At 45.7% G+C, this 13,737-nt stretch overlaps 1 protein-coding gene across 1 annotated transcript in view; it reads left to right on the top strand.

The window, feature by feature from the left end:
* The first annotated feature begins 318 nt into the window (after positions 1 to 318).
* The window catches only part of LOC108925422 (THO complex subunit 2-like), a 45,217-nt gene continuing 31,798 nt past the window's right edge, over positions 319 to 13,737 (top strand). The window contains exons 1-14 of the mRNA XM_018737319.2: positions 319 to 778; positions 2,002 to 2,057; positions 4,260 to 4,351; positions 4,836 to 4,887; positions 5,257 to 5,327; positions 6,273 to 6,394; positions 7,077 to 7,210; positions 8,026 to 8,186; positions 9,557 to 9,649; positions 10,303 to 10,458; positions 11,395 to 11,567; positions 11,890 to 12,085; positions 12,605 to 12,643; positions 12,982 to 13,112. Of these exons, the coding sequence (XP_018592835.2) occupies positions 714 to 778; positions 2,002 to 2,057; positions 4,260 to 4,351; positions 4,836 to 4,887; positions 5,257 to 5,327; positions 6,273 to 6,394; positions 7,077 to 7,210; positions 8,026 to 8,186; positions 9,557 to 9,649; positions 10,303 to 10,458; positions 11,395 to 11,567; positions 11,890 to 12,085; positions 12,605 to 12,643; positions 12,982 to 13,112 (1,541 nt within the window). The 5' untranslated portion in view covers positions 319 to 713. The remainder of the gene's footprint in view (positions 779 to 2,001; positions 2,058 to 4,259; positions 4,352 to 4,835; positions 4,888 to 5,256; positions 5,328 to 6,272; positions 6,395 to 7,076; positions 7,211 to 8,025; positions 8,187 to 9,556; positions 9,650 to 10,302; positions 10,459 to 11,394; positions 11,568 to 11,889; positions 12,086 to 12,604; positions 12,644 to 12,981; positions 13,113 to 13,737) is intronic.

The raw sequence follows: 13,737 nt of genomic DNA, 5'->3' as shown, positions 1-13,737 counted from the left end.
AAGCAGAGTGTCGAGTGTGTTGCGGGCACCTCATCGATTCATTTCCAAGCGATGAAACGAGCAGTTAATTTAAGTGAAGTGTCAAAAGGCACAAGCATTCCGTGTCCAAAGAAAAAAAAAAACTAAACAGCGTAGTTGTCTTCTGAACGTACGTTCTGCTATTAAAGTTTTAGTGTTGTTGTAACTCTTGCGACGTGGAGAACGGCGGTTTTGGAAGGAGAGACGATGTGGACAAAGTCACTGCTCATGGCGACTGGAAAATACTGTGTATCGCGTGTGAATGTTTCTTCCCACTATGGACAACACAGTGACATTACGGTACAGCGACATTTCGCGTCGCTTGTTTCTGGCCAACTCTCACCGCTGACGAAGCGCGTCAGTCACAGCTCGCATACTCGAAGGCGCGTCGTTGACACGTTTAAACACCCACAACACACAAGCAGAACATCTAGCATAGCATTCCACATGCTTTTTGGTTTTTATTAGAAAGGAAAACTCGACTGGAACTCGTCCGCATCACTCCTTCACGTAAAGAAATGTTTTTTTTTCTTCTTAAAACGAACCGCGTGTTTGACCCCAGTGTGAATCTGCGGAGCTTGTGTCGCGTGCCGCCGTTTCCCGGGCAGCCCCCACGCTCGCGCCCCGTCGCGGGTGCACTTTGACCCGCTGCGAGGAGCCGCACATCCGGGCTACATGTGCGCTACGGTGGGAAGATGGCGGCCCTGGTCCTCCCGACCGACTGGATCAAAAACTGGGAAAAATCGGGCAAAAGCGAGTTGTAAGTAACCGTCCAGCATGCGAGCGCACAGGGGGCGAGGTTCCCCGCGGCGGGCCGGTGAAGCGGAAGCGTGTGGACTTGCCTCCGCTGTGCGCCGGTACTTTGTGCGCCGTGTGGCTCCGCCGCTCTGCGAGACACGGACGGAGCGGAGCGACCGGCCTCAGCGGCGGGAAGGCGGAACGCGCTGCTCCCGCTCCACAGAGACAGCCCGTCACGGACACGGCTCTGGCACCGAAGCAGAGCGTTGAAACTGGAGCTGTGCTCCTGTTAAACACAGCTTTGTTTGGGGTACAAAAAAAAAAAAAAAAAAAGAAAGAAACACTGTTTCCTTTATAACAGGGTTAGTGGCGTCTGCGTGACCTGCTGCTGTGGAACCTCACACTGCCTCCCACTGTACAGCCGTGCAGTTATTTTTCTCCTTTGGGGGCAGCAGGTGGCGTAGTGGTTAAGGTCGCTACTAGCAGTGTGGAGGTCCTTGGCACGACTCCTGTTACTGCTGTAGTTGACTGTAAGATTACACCGCTGTGTAAATTGGTAAATCGTAAAGCGGGTTCTCGGACGAGGTGAGTGGCCTTAACCGAAGGAGTCGACTTTGGGGGGAAAAAAAAAGGGTTTTTTTTTTTTTTTTAAAACTAGGTTCATTTTACATTCCTCAATCAGTACATTGGTGGTTCAGAGAGATCCAGGATATGTGAAAGGTTTAAGATGCCCAGTCTTTATGAACTCTACTCATTACGTCACATTTTATCAGTGGGAAGCTGCTGGTTTCGGAGTCCGATTAATGAGGAAAGGCCATTGTTTTCTCTGTGCCTCGAAGGTGGTGGCGGTGTTTCGATGCTTGATGTTGTCAGGAGGGTCACAGGCTTGGGGTTTGGAGTACTGTTAGGCACAAAACAGTGCTATGGACACAGTATGTTTCTTGTTATTCCATTCGGAGTCTGTGTCTGGGCAGAGGCGTCTGCTTTTGCTTCGATGACACTCGATTTCCTCATCCGCTGATAGTTGTACCCGTGTACGCAGATGGATCTGTGCATTGGAGCAAATGTATTAGTGCAGGGTGCTCTTGTAACCTGAAGGCTGCTGGTTCAAGTCTCACAAGTTGCTGTCCTGCTTAGCAGTGCTTTAAAAGAATGCTAGAGCTCGGAGCACATCCATATTGCAGGGGTGTGAACAACATACGAGTTCATTTAAAGTGCTGACTGTTGCCTTTCGTTCCTCTTCAGCGCGCAGTTGTGCCGAAGCCTCGCAGATGGACCCAATGATGACGTGATGCTGAGAGGTGGGTTGCTGCCATGTGTGAGGTATTTACATGTCCCTAGCATGTTTATGGCTTCAGTCCCATGCCAAGCCCAATCACTTAATATCACCCACAGCCACCCTAAACAACCAGGACTGAACTGTTTGTGATGAACTGCCATCCTTTCCATTATTACCCTCCCAGTGCTGCTACATATTGTAGAAATTAATAGCCAACAGACCTTGTGCTGGTCCCTCACTCTAGGTTTGAATCCGACTCCATGGGTGTGGAGTGTGGTCGAACATAATGCGTGTCCCCCTTGTTTTCACCTGGGTTTTCTGAGCGCTCTGGTTTCTGCCCACAGTAACAGAGGCATGTTTCCAGCCGACTGGTGGCTCTAAATTGCCTTTTACTGTGTGCGCGCGCGTACGATTGCCCTGTATTGGGCCAGCATCCTATCACGGTAGTCCCTGACTCACGCTATTCTTCAGGAAGAGGCCTCAGACTGCTGTGACCCTGCACTGGACAAGTGGCTTCCATTTGGAGTTTCTATTTTAACTGCAAATTAATTTTTCGTGTTGTCCTGGATAATAGAAGCATTTTTTTTTTTTTTTTAAAAATGTAATTAGAATGTATTCTCTGAAACAAAGGTGCAGAGTCTTGAGGTCCAACTGTGATGTTATGGATTCCCTGTATGCTTGCTGGTTCCTAGGTAACAGCAGGGTGACAATATGTCGGGAATTAGATAACACACCCTTTGGCCTGTTTCCCGTGTCCTGGCTCTTGATACACGTCACCTTTCACAGCTTACCTTCGACTTCTTCGGTGTGTCGTGTCCCACCTTTTCTCAGAAAAAACCCAAAAGACTACTTAGAATCAGTTTGAATCCATTTTTTTTCTTACACTTTTATGAGTCACCGTAGATGCGTTCCTCGTGGTTTGAAGTACCACACAGGACTGCATAGTAACAGCTGGGCTGGTTGGTTGAAATGATGTTACATAGCAGGGTTGTGAGAGCCTTTGTGCCCTTTTCCATGTAGAATTTGTTGGTTTGCTCACTTTTGCATGAATTGTTTCCCCATTGACTTAGTGAGCTTTTCTTCTTTACATGGACTTGTAGCACTGCTGTTATGTGACGAATATGTTTCATTGACCGTTCAGTGATATTGTTTTGCTTTCTAACATATAATTGTGGTATTATAAGGTATTATTCCAGCTCTCCTGCTAGCACTGCTGCGTGGGAGTGTATGCTGTTAAGCCACAACAAGTAGTAATATAGTCAGAGTTCATTGTTATTGTGGAAACCATTTTACTCTTGGTGTGGGGCTCCTCCAGTCTCTTAAATCTGTGTGCGTGATTGTAATTGTTTTGTTTAGCTGATGCTTTTTTGTAAAGCAATTTGCAGTGTTGTACTCGTGTGCAGATGAGTGACTCATTGTGTGTAGTGTATCTAGCATTGTAAGTTGCCTTGGGTGGAAAGGTACGGGCTAAATACTACTATGCAGTGTTGGAACTCCCTTTGGAAAATGTCTGCTAAGTGAATAAATGGAAATGTTTAGCAACTGTTTACAATGACTTACACTTTAAACAGCTGTGTGTTTTGGTTTTTTTTTTTTTTTAATACACTGCATCAACTCGGTAGGTACTTTGCTCAATGGTGCAACAGCAGGAGGTGGGATTCGAACCTGGGTCTTTTGAGTGGCAGCTGTAAGCATTACACCATCTATTGGTTTTTCCAGCTTTCTGTCAAGCAGCATCCTTGAAAGAAGCATTGTTTAAGTGCTGGCATTTTTTTTTTTTTTTTTTTTTTTTTTTGTGTAGTACTATCTATTGTGTTGTCTATAGTCTGTGGAGAAGCACTCAGTCAAGAATTTCATGGTACTTTGTACACAGTACTTGTACTTATGACAATAAACCTTGAACTTGAAGTCTGAAGTAGGTGAAGTAGGGAATCCCCAGATTGAGTGAAGCTTGTAATTGCTGAGGTTGGATGAAAATGTGTGTTGGGGTGTCCGATGTTGTACAGTCTCTATTACGTGAGTGAACACTAATGGCTGGCAGTGCTGGAGTTCCAATAGCAACTTTTAAAGAAGAACCTTTTGTTTTTTTTTCCCCTTTCAGTGTTCTCCCTGCATGTGTTTGGGGCAGCATACCATGTCCCATACTTTGTGCGAAGCTCAGCCACCTGGGGGCACAGTACTAACTGGTGTACTCTCTATGTACCTCCTCCTTCCCCTGCTGCAGATCTCCATGCTGCCCTCTATGACCTCTCCTCGCATGTACTCCGAGGGACCCTCAAGCTGGAGCTTGCCACTGGCGCCCTGGCTGATGTTATGGTACAGTCCTTGGTCGATGTGTTCGGACAGTTGTGTGTGTTGTTGGGCCTCGCAGGGTGGCATTCCGGGGAGCTGCTTCATGGCACTGTTTGCTGACACGCGTGGCATGGCAGCAGAGACATGATTGCGACGCCTGTGATGAACTCTTTTACTTTGCCAATAAGAGGTGACTCGGACCATAGTCTTGCTGCTGATTGGCATCTCTCCACCTGCTTGCTTGAAGAGCGAGCCTCAGTGATACCCCTTTCTATCGGCACTTTACTCATAAGGGGCGTCGTCTAATTCTCCATAGGTTTGTTGTCCTAATGGCCACCGAGGAGTTTTAAATTACTGACCAGTCTTAAACTGTACCGTATTTATTCAGGTTTATCACGTCAGCACAATAAATTCTTATGCCTAATACAACATCAGCATTTTGCCTGGATTTATTTCTTGTTGGAGATAGCCCTGACGTATTGTTAATGCTTTTTTGTTATATTTTCAGGAAATGCGAGAGGATATGTCATCCATTTTAGCTGACGTATTCTCTGTGTTGGGTATGTTGGTGTGCTCGTACACCTTATTTCCATCCTCAGTTTTGGCTGTTGTACATACGTGGATGTTAATGAATGTCAGAGGTCTGAAGGTTTTTCAGTAAATTGTGTGGTTATGTAAATTAAAGAATTAGTTGATGTGGTTGGTATATAAACAAACTCACCAAATGCCATTCCAGAAACACCTTAAGGTCATGGACTTGTACATGTTCTGAGATACTGCTGAAGTTTGATGTTTATGGCTGTATATACAAGTGTTATACTTGTCCCTCCAATATTAATATAAAAGCAGTTTTAATGCCCCCCCCGAATATTTGTGCATTACACGTGGTAAGTTGCTACATGCTTGATTTAAATTTATATTTGCTGCAGATATTGAAACTAGCTGCTTGGAAGAAAAAAACAAGCGTGACCATTTCACTCAGTTGGTGGGAGCATGCATGGTAAGTAAAAGGTTGTTTTTCTTTTCTTTTTTTTTTGGTCTCTCAAAAAAAGTCAAATTTTTACTGCACCAAAGAAATGTGTACTGCAATGACGTTGTGCCTACCACAGTAAACCATTCCAGTGCTGAGACATAAGTCAGTACTTCGACTTATTACCACTCGATGGCAGCATTGTGTAAGCAGAAGTCGAAATGTGTAGCGATATAGTTAATAAAAAAAATACATTTTTTGCTACTGCCATATTAATAGAGATTGAGTCCAGAGGTTGGAAGTAAATAATTTTATTTGTGGTACATGCATTTTTGCTGTAGTCCCCTAGACTCAGAAGATTAGCTGTGTTAGTATGATTAAATGCCTATATTGTGTCGTGCTGGGAAGTGCTCATACTCTGCTGACAAAGGCCACATCTCTTGCCACACAAAACACAGAGTTCTCAAGGCAAGTTTTAACATTTTACTAAAATTAGATAAGGAAGGTTTGAGGGAAGAAAAGTCAGACACTTAAAGTACATTTGCAGCTTGTAAAAGCTTTTAAACTAAACCAATTGCAAGGCACGTTTTTGGCTCTCTCCGTATCCGGAGAGCGGAATAATTCCTTTTTATGGGTGATGTCCATGTCACGCTGCTTTGCTGTCTTCTCTGTGTGTCAGAGGCAGGCTGGGAAGAATTTTTATGGCAGCTTTGGGAAGATGGTGGTTTAGTGGACTGGAAGGTTGGTACAGTGTAGTGAACCGGTGCCAGGCTCTGTTTGCGAGGTGACGTTAGATCAGTGTATGTGGTAATTAAAGGCGGATGTTGCTTATAAGTTTCCTGCTTGTGCAGTGACCACTCTGGGTCTGTGCGTCTGACCTGAAGTCACCAGAAGTGTGTGCATGCAGTGTCTATAAACACACGGAACCCACGTCTTACTCTCGCTTTTCACCCTTAACTGTCCTCCTATCCTCAGTTCTTCGTACCTGATGTGGTCTTGAAGGAGCGGCTGGACCCGGAAACACTGGAGACCCTGGGCCTCATCAAGCAGGCCCAGCAGTTTAACCAGAAGATTGTGAAGATCAAGACTAAGCTGTTGTGAGTATGGCCTTCCCGCTGGGCACGGGGACACTGAGAGAGCTGCTTCCAAAGAGCTGCTCGATTTCCTGCTTGTCCTCCCAAAATTGGAAGTTTTTATTGAGTCCCTTTTTTGTTGGAGTTAGAGTCCCCATCACAAGGCCTCAGTGGCTCCAGTGACCTCAATTGGTCAGAAAGGCTTCAGTTTTGGGACTTCCTGTGCATTTGTAGTGCTGATGCAGAGGGAGCAGGAGCACACTGCTTCCCTGCACTGTGTCAGGTCTCCAAAAACCCTGCTTCACTTCACATTCCCCGTGCTTCTCGGTAACTTTTATGAAGTGCCTTAAGTTGTTCCCGGTTCACCACCGTGAACTTCTCTGCATGCAGTTCATCTCTCCCCAGCCTTACAGGTCCCCCAGGGCTGCCTCCACTGCTTACCGCAGTGCTACAGTTCCCCCAGAGCTCTATAAAAAATGTCCACAAATGCACTTTGTGGAAAATTGGTTTTCTTTTCCGCAGAAATGGGTCTGTAAACAAATACCCCTGAGTGCTGCTGCACAGCTCCCTCTGTCACCCCCTCCGAAGGCAACGCAACGTCATAAGTTTGCAAAGATGTCAGCTGTATGTGAGCTTAGCTCTGTACTTTTAGGTGCTACCTGTGATTTAACACTGCCCTATTCTCCTCTGTTCACACCCCATACAGTTACAAGCAGCAGAAGTTCAACTTGCTGCGGGAGGAGAATGAAGGTTACGCCAAGCTCGTCACGGAACTGGGCCAGGACCTGTCGGGCAGCGTCACCAGTCACCTCATGCTGGAGAGCATCAAATCCCTTATAGGTAGGCACTTAGCCCGCTGGCACCTTCGTTCCAGCCCCCACCCCTTCTAGGCAGCCTCTCTAGCATTTGCCTTTGTCGTCACAACTCTACTTTGATGGCATCTCCTGCATGTCTTCCATTTAATTAAACCCTGGCATTTGGTTATGTTCTAATTTAAACCTAATTAGGATTTACTGAAAGGTCCCCTCTCTCAATTTCAGTGAATAAATCGAAATGACGTCCTTTATCCCCGAGCTGGATTTCTGCTCTGAGTTGACTGCACGTCACAGTTTCAGACAGTGTTGAGGGTTGTCCGGATGTTTGGTAACTCACGGGACCGTGAAATTATTCCTCTTGCCTGTATGCGACGACTAGACTTTTTAAACCCACTCAGTGGGTGCTGTTTCCAGGGTGCTGAGTAACGTGAGGCTTTGAGTTGAGACGACTTCTGATACATTGTTTAGTCCTTTCTCAGACAATGGGGTTCAGCCCTCAGCCCAGCTGGGATAATCATTATGGAAAAAGAAGTCTTTACGTTTCCTTTTTACTGCTTAGTTGTTTGCATGACCTGTTCATGCACACTTTAAACTTTAAAGGTGTTCTTGGGACCTTCAGCAGCTGTAGCTGTTAGTATCTGTACAACTATAATGTTTGTCAGATTCTACAAAGAAATCCATGTTTCTGTAGTTAAATACTGTGTTCTGCATAGTAATGGACAGCTGATGGGTTTTACAGTCTTGAAATAGAATACATTTTGTCACACATAAAATGTGTCTTTATGGGCTGTGATCCTTGAGGGTGTTAATGTTCCCTTTTTGACCCCCACCTGCGCCCAGGATGCTTCAATCTGGACCCCAACCGCGTGCTGGACATCATCCTGGAGGTATATGAGTGCCGATCAGACCAAGATGAGTTCTTCCTCCCGCTCATCAAATCCTACATGTGCGAGCCACAGACCCTCTGCCACATCCTGGGCTTCAAGTTCAAGTTCCATCAGGTGATTGCTGGCAACCAGGACTTTTTGGAGTTTTGATGGTAAAGGAGGTCAAGACTGAAGACTGGAAAGAATGTCAGCCAGCTGAGAAGAACATTCGCCTTGAATAACTTCTGGAAAGAATAGTACAGAAACATACATCCTGTGAGATAAAACTAAGCAAATTCCCACCCACAAGTCCATATTAAATGAAGTAAAAATGCAGCTGGTCTCTGCCTGATTAGTGGTGGGTGTGGAACTGACCTCTAATGATTTGTGCATGTCTTGAGAGTCCTGACAAATGTGCTGTAATTGCTTTATTATACTAAAGGGCTGTTATTAGTGCATCTCATATCTGCCTTTTGGGCCAAGTTAAGAGTTTTAATTAGCTCTTAACGCAATTTCAAATTTTGTCTCTCGTGTGTGTGTGTGTGTGTGTGTGTGTGTGTGTGTGTGTGTGTTATATATATATATATATATATATCGATCTATATTTTTATATATATATATAGGCCTGCTTGTGAGTGAAAGATCACTCTGCAAATACATGATTTGACATGTGGATTCTAAATTTCATCATGTCTTCAGTCTTATCTTGTAACCTTGAATGCTAAAGCTCGGAGCTGCCAGGAATCATGGCTCGGTTAGCCAGAGTGGACAGCAGGAGGGTATGTTATTGAAAGGACAGCAGATCTGCCAGCGTTTCTTTCCTCTGATGCCTAAACCCATTTTCAGATAGAGCTGAATAGAATTTATAGTGTGCCTGTGCTGGATATTTTATTTTAAACTTTATGCAGCCTTTCCTTTTTCTGCTTGGATGTTGCATGCAATGAAATTTATTGGCAAAGCCCCAACTTTTAGGTTTCACTGTTTCAGTGAACTATTTGATAGCACTAGAGCAGTTATCTTTCTCCAAGGGAGGAGAAACAGTGGGTCTGCTGAAAACATCCTCGGTTGTTCTTGATGGGTTAAGAGACTCTGAAAGAGATGGGTTTTGAGAACTTTCTTAAATGTAGAGAGATTCAGCAGTTCTGAATGAGAGGGGGAGGTCATTCCACCACGTCAGAGCCAGAACTGAAAACCTTCGTCTTTTTGATTTTGAACCTTTTGTGTGTGGGGACCACCTAGTGGGCAGGGGTGGAGGAGCGTAACGGTCAGGTTGGGTTGTAACAAGTGATCGGGTTTTGTAGATATCGGGCACCAGATCCGTTGATGGTTACAGCCTATAAAACCAGAGTCTTCAATTTGGTGTGAGCAGGTGTTGGAAGGATCTTTTTTTTGAGAGCTTGAGTTGTAGGTTGTGATCAGACATCCAGGGAGAGGTGTCTGGGAGGCAGGCACGAGGAATCTTCTGTGATGAACCCTTCCAACGTTATACCCCCCCTCCCTTTTAGGAGCCCAATGGGGAGACACCCACATCGCTGTACCATGTGGCTGCTGCCCTGCTCCAGCACAACCTCATTGAGCTAGAGGACCTGTATGTGCACGTAAGTAAACCGTATCCTGCCCTGCTCTACGCCTCTCTCGGACTGTGAGCCCTCATCTGCCACAAAGTAAGACATTGCAGAGCCAGAGGGGCCCTGGTGCACTAAAAGTCCAGCAGAGTTCACTTAGAAGTCATACAGGAGCTCAGTGTCACTTTGAGTTAAAGGAGATTACAAGCAATAGGCATAAACCCCCTTTTTCAATGGCACCTGTTTTGTAGTGGCTGCCTTGGTGGCTTTCAACGTCTCTGCAGCCCACAGTTCTTTTAGAGGACATGAGAAGCAGTGGCCCAAGGTTCTGGATGTGTTAGCATCTTCCCTGCAGCTGTGCTGGGCAGAATCCATTGAAGCAAACACCAAATCGCTCTTCCAAACAGGCATTGTAGCCACCAGCGCATTTTCTTGTTTATATACAAGCACCTTGCCAGCGATTCTCTTCTAATGTCCTCCCAGATCTCAGCCGGGGGTTACTGGTCACTGTTTACAGGCTCACTTCCCAGGTTTAGCGAAGAGATGAGGCAGCTGTCTCAGGCTGTTGTGTGGCTCAGCAGGGCTTGTGGGATCACAAGAACAGCAGCTCATTAACACTGGCTGAATCCAGGTTGGGCAGCGTGTTCCCTTTGTGTCTGACAGGCCCCGGTGCTACTCTCTTTTAGCTGCTGCCCTTGGACTCCACCATCATGGAGGAGCACAAGAGTGAGATCCTGGAGGCAAAACAGATTGCTCGCAAGCTCACCATGGTAGTGGTGCCCTCTGAGAAGAGTGAGGACAAGGAGAAAGAGCGGGAGAAGGAGGAGGAAAAAAGCGAAAAGGTAACTCTGACCCTACTGTCCACTGCGCTGTCTTCCAACAGGATACCTTCCAGGACAAGTTTGCCCCAAGTTTTTGGAGGTCTGAGAGGAATACGTTATACCGCTAATTAAATCACGGCTGTACATGGATGAGGTTGTTCACTTCTTATCTCTCCAAGGTTGTCGTTTTTGAGTGACTTGGTGCTGTGCTGTGCACCAGCGCTTGCAAAAGTCAATTGAAAAAGCTAATTGTTTTTATTAATGAACAGGACAAGCCCTGAATGAGTTACCAGCTGTTTGGGGGCTGTGGTGTCTCCAGGGAAACAGCATTGTGCAGTGCAGGCATATTTAATATTTATTATGTTTAAACACAATCTTTCAAGCCATTACTCTGATAATTAAAGGAAGTTGTCGGTTCTTGATACACTACATGCTCTTCTTGGACTTCTCATAGCGCAATTAACCTTCTGATAATGCGGTTGTATTCCTTCATTTCAAAGTGTACTTGGTACTTATGTATGGTAAAGTTGAAGTTAAAATATGACAAAGATGCAAAGCAAATTGGCTGTTTCAGGCATACAAATGTGTTTTCTCAGTCAGCGAGGCATCACTGAACTTTTCAGCAGTTAAGAACACAGGAATTAAAGGAGGTCAAGACAGGTTGCTTTGGATTTGTCTTAGCATCACGACAAACGTCCAGATGCCTGTGGGTCCTGGCTTCTGCTCTCCTCCTGAGACTCTTTGCCATGGCAACTTCCTGTAGCTCTGTTTCTGATTGTGGTTGAAAAATGTGGCAGACTGGGCTGGATTTGGACCTCAGCCTGGTGCTGTCATTTCTGCACAGCTTCTTCCAGCTGCTTCTTTTGTGCCTCCTTCATGCTTCTGGAGCAACTAAAGGACAGTTGTGAATTGGAGGTGCTTCCTCTTTCTGCCCTTGACCTCTCCCCCACCCCTCAGCCTCCTGACAACCAGAAGCTGGGACTGCTTGAGGCCCTCCTGAGAATAGGGGACTGGAATCATGCACAGAGCATCATGAACCAGATGCCCCCCTTCTATGCCACATCGCACAAGGCCATTGCCCTGGCACTGTGCCAGCTGCTGCACCTGACTGTGGAGCCGCTGTACCGCAGGTACACACCTGCACACATGTTCAGGGGATATTCCCGACACAACCGTTTCTTCTTGGAGATGCATAGTTTTAACAGTGATGAAGCTGCGCTACTTTGGTATTTGAGTAAACGCACATGTTCACACTATGCTGTGCGTTCACTTTCCTTTCTGGGGCCATAATTCTTCATAGTTAATCTCCAACATGTACAACAGATCATTCGTGCTTGACGAGATTAAGGTTATTTTAATAAATTCATTCGTTGGAGCAGTTGAGGTGAGGTGGTTTAACATTTGCCAGAACATCCCTGTCCCGTGACACCACCCATCCTTTGCCCATTTCAGAGCGGGGGTCCCTAAGGGCGCCAAGGGTGGTGTGCTGCGAGTGCACTGGAGCAAGAGGGCACCGCAGCCGGCTGAGTCCTTCGAGGATCTGCGGAGGGAGGCCTTCAGCATGATGGGATATTTGGGTCCGCACATGGCCCACGACCCAATCTTGTTTGCTAAGGTGGTACGCTTGGGCAAAGGCTTCATGAAGGAGGTAGGTCCTAGGTGCAACGGAGGGGGGCATGGTTATGAGCAGTGATTCTAACTGAATAGCTCAGCTATGCAGATTCTTCCTGTGTGCTATCAGGAAGAATTATGGGAAGATCTGTTAAATGTCATTTCAAAGTGAAAAGATGCAGCTTCTCTGTAATTGGTTTACCGATCCTTCCATCAACCTTTAGGAGCTTTTCTGCCCCCTCTATGTGGCAGCAGGTGGTGTAACAATTAGAGCTGTTGCACTTGAACGACCAGGGTTTAAATCCCCATTCTCACTATTTTACCCCTGTTCAATGTACTTTCACTCCATTTCTCCGCTAAGAGCTGCCATGCTGTAAGAATGGATTAATTAATGTAAGGAACACAGTATGCAAACCTAACATTTGTTTTGGAGAAATTTAATAGGTAGATGAATAAATATAACAAAAGGTATCTGTTAGTCCACACCTGTTATTAAATCCTGGCTGTTTTTTAGTCTGTTCGTACCAGTAACAACTTCGTTCTTTACCTCCTGCAGTACCAGAATGAGAGCAGACCAGAGTACAAGGAGAAAATGGTAAGATGTGGAAAGTAGGTGTGCATGTGGAGTGTGTCACTTGATTCTTGGATAGTCTGCTGTCTGTGTCTTCCATGCAGAAGATGAACAGCATTTATTCAGCATAATTGCAGTGCAGCTTTATTGCACAGAAGGGCTGTAAATAATCCACTATTGTGGAGCTCTGGCCAAGTTTAGGTGCATATGCTGTACTTAAGGTGATTTCAATGGTGCTTCACCACAGGAGAGCTGGTGTTGTGCTCGAGCTCTTTCAAATAAATCACCGCTCAAGTCTTTTTTTTTTACAAGATTTGGGGTGTGGTTCGCAGTGCACCGCCTGAGCTCTCATCTCCTCCCAGGACACCTTGCTCAGCTGCTTCCTCAGCATCGCTGACCAGGTGCTACTTCCCTCGCTCTCCCTGATGGAGTGCAACGCCTGCATGTCTGAGGAGCTCTGGGGCCTCTTCAAGCTCTTTCCCTACCAGCACAGGTGAGTGAGTTGAGAAAAACGGCGCCTTCTATCCTATGCCACTCAGACCTGAATGTCTGGTGAGCACCTGCATCTACTTGAAACCGTGTTCCTTGACATCGACAGTGTTTGCTTGGATCCATTCTCACTACCAGCATGAGTGTAGTACATTTACAGTTATTCATTTAGCTCATGCTTTTCTCCAAAGCAATATACAATGATTCTTATTAGAATTAACGCCTTTGTCCAGGGTGACTAGCCGTGCTAGACACAGTACATACTGCCTACAGTCATTCACCTATTTATACAGCAGAGCAGTGTTATACATACTCACAAACAGTATTGTTCAAAGTCTTAGGCACTTAGATGTTTCACAAAAATATTTGTTTTAGACGGTTATTTAATGTCTTCTGCATTAGTGTCAATGGGAAGGAACATTTTTTAGATTTCCAAGCATTCCTTTTGCAAAAAGTTAGTGTTAGAGTAAGGGTTTTGTATGTTGTTTAAGTATATACACACACACACACACACACACACACACACACACACACACACACACACACACACTGCCTGAGACCATTGTCCTGAGTGGGGTCGCAGTGAACTGGAGCCTAACCTAGCAGCACAGGGTGCAAGGCTGGAGGGG

Source organism: Scleropages formosus, chromosome 13 (genome assembly GCF_900964775.1).
Source record: "Scleropages formosus chromosome 13, fSclFor1.1, whole genome shotgun sequence".
NCBI classification, from domain to species: Eukaryota; Metazoa; Chordata; class Actinopteri; order Osteoglossiformes; family Osteoglossidae; genus Scleropages; species Scleropages formosus.
Note: the sequence above shows the minus strand (reverse complement) of the source record. Positions and strands in the feature narration are given on the sequence as shown.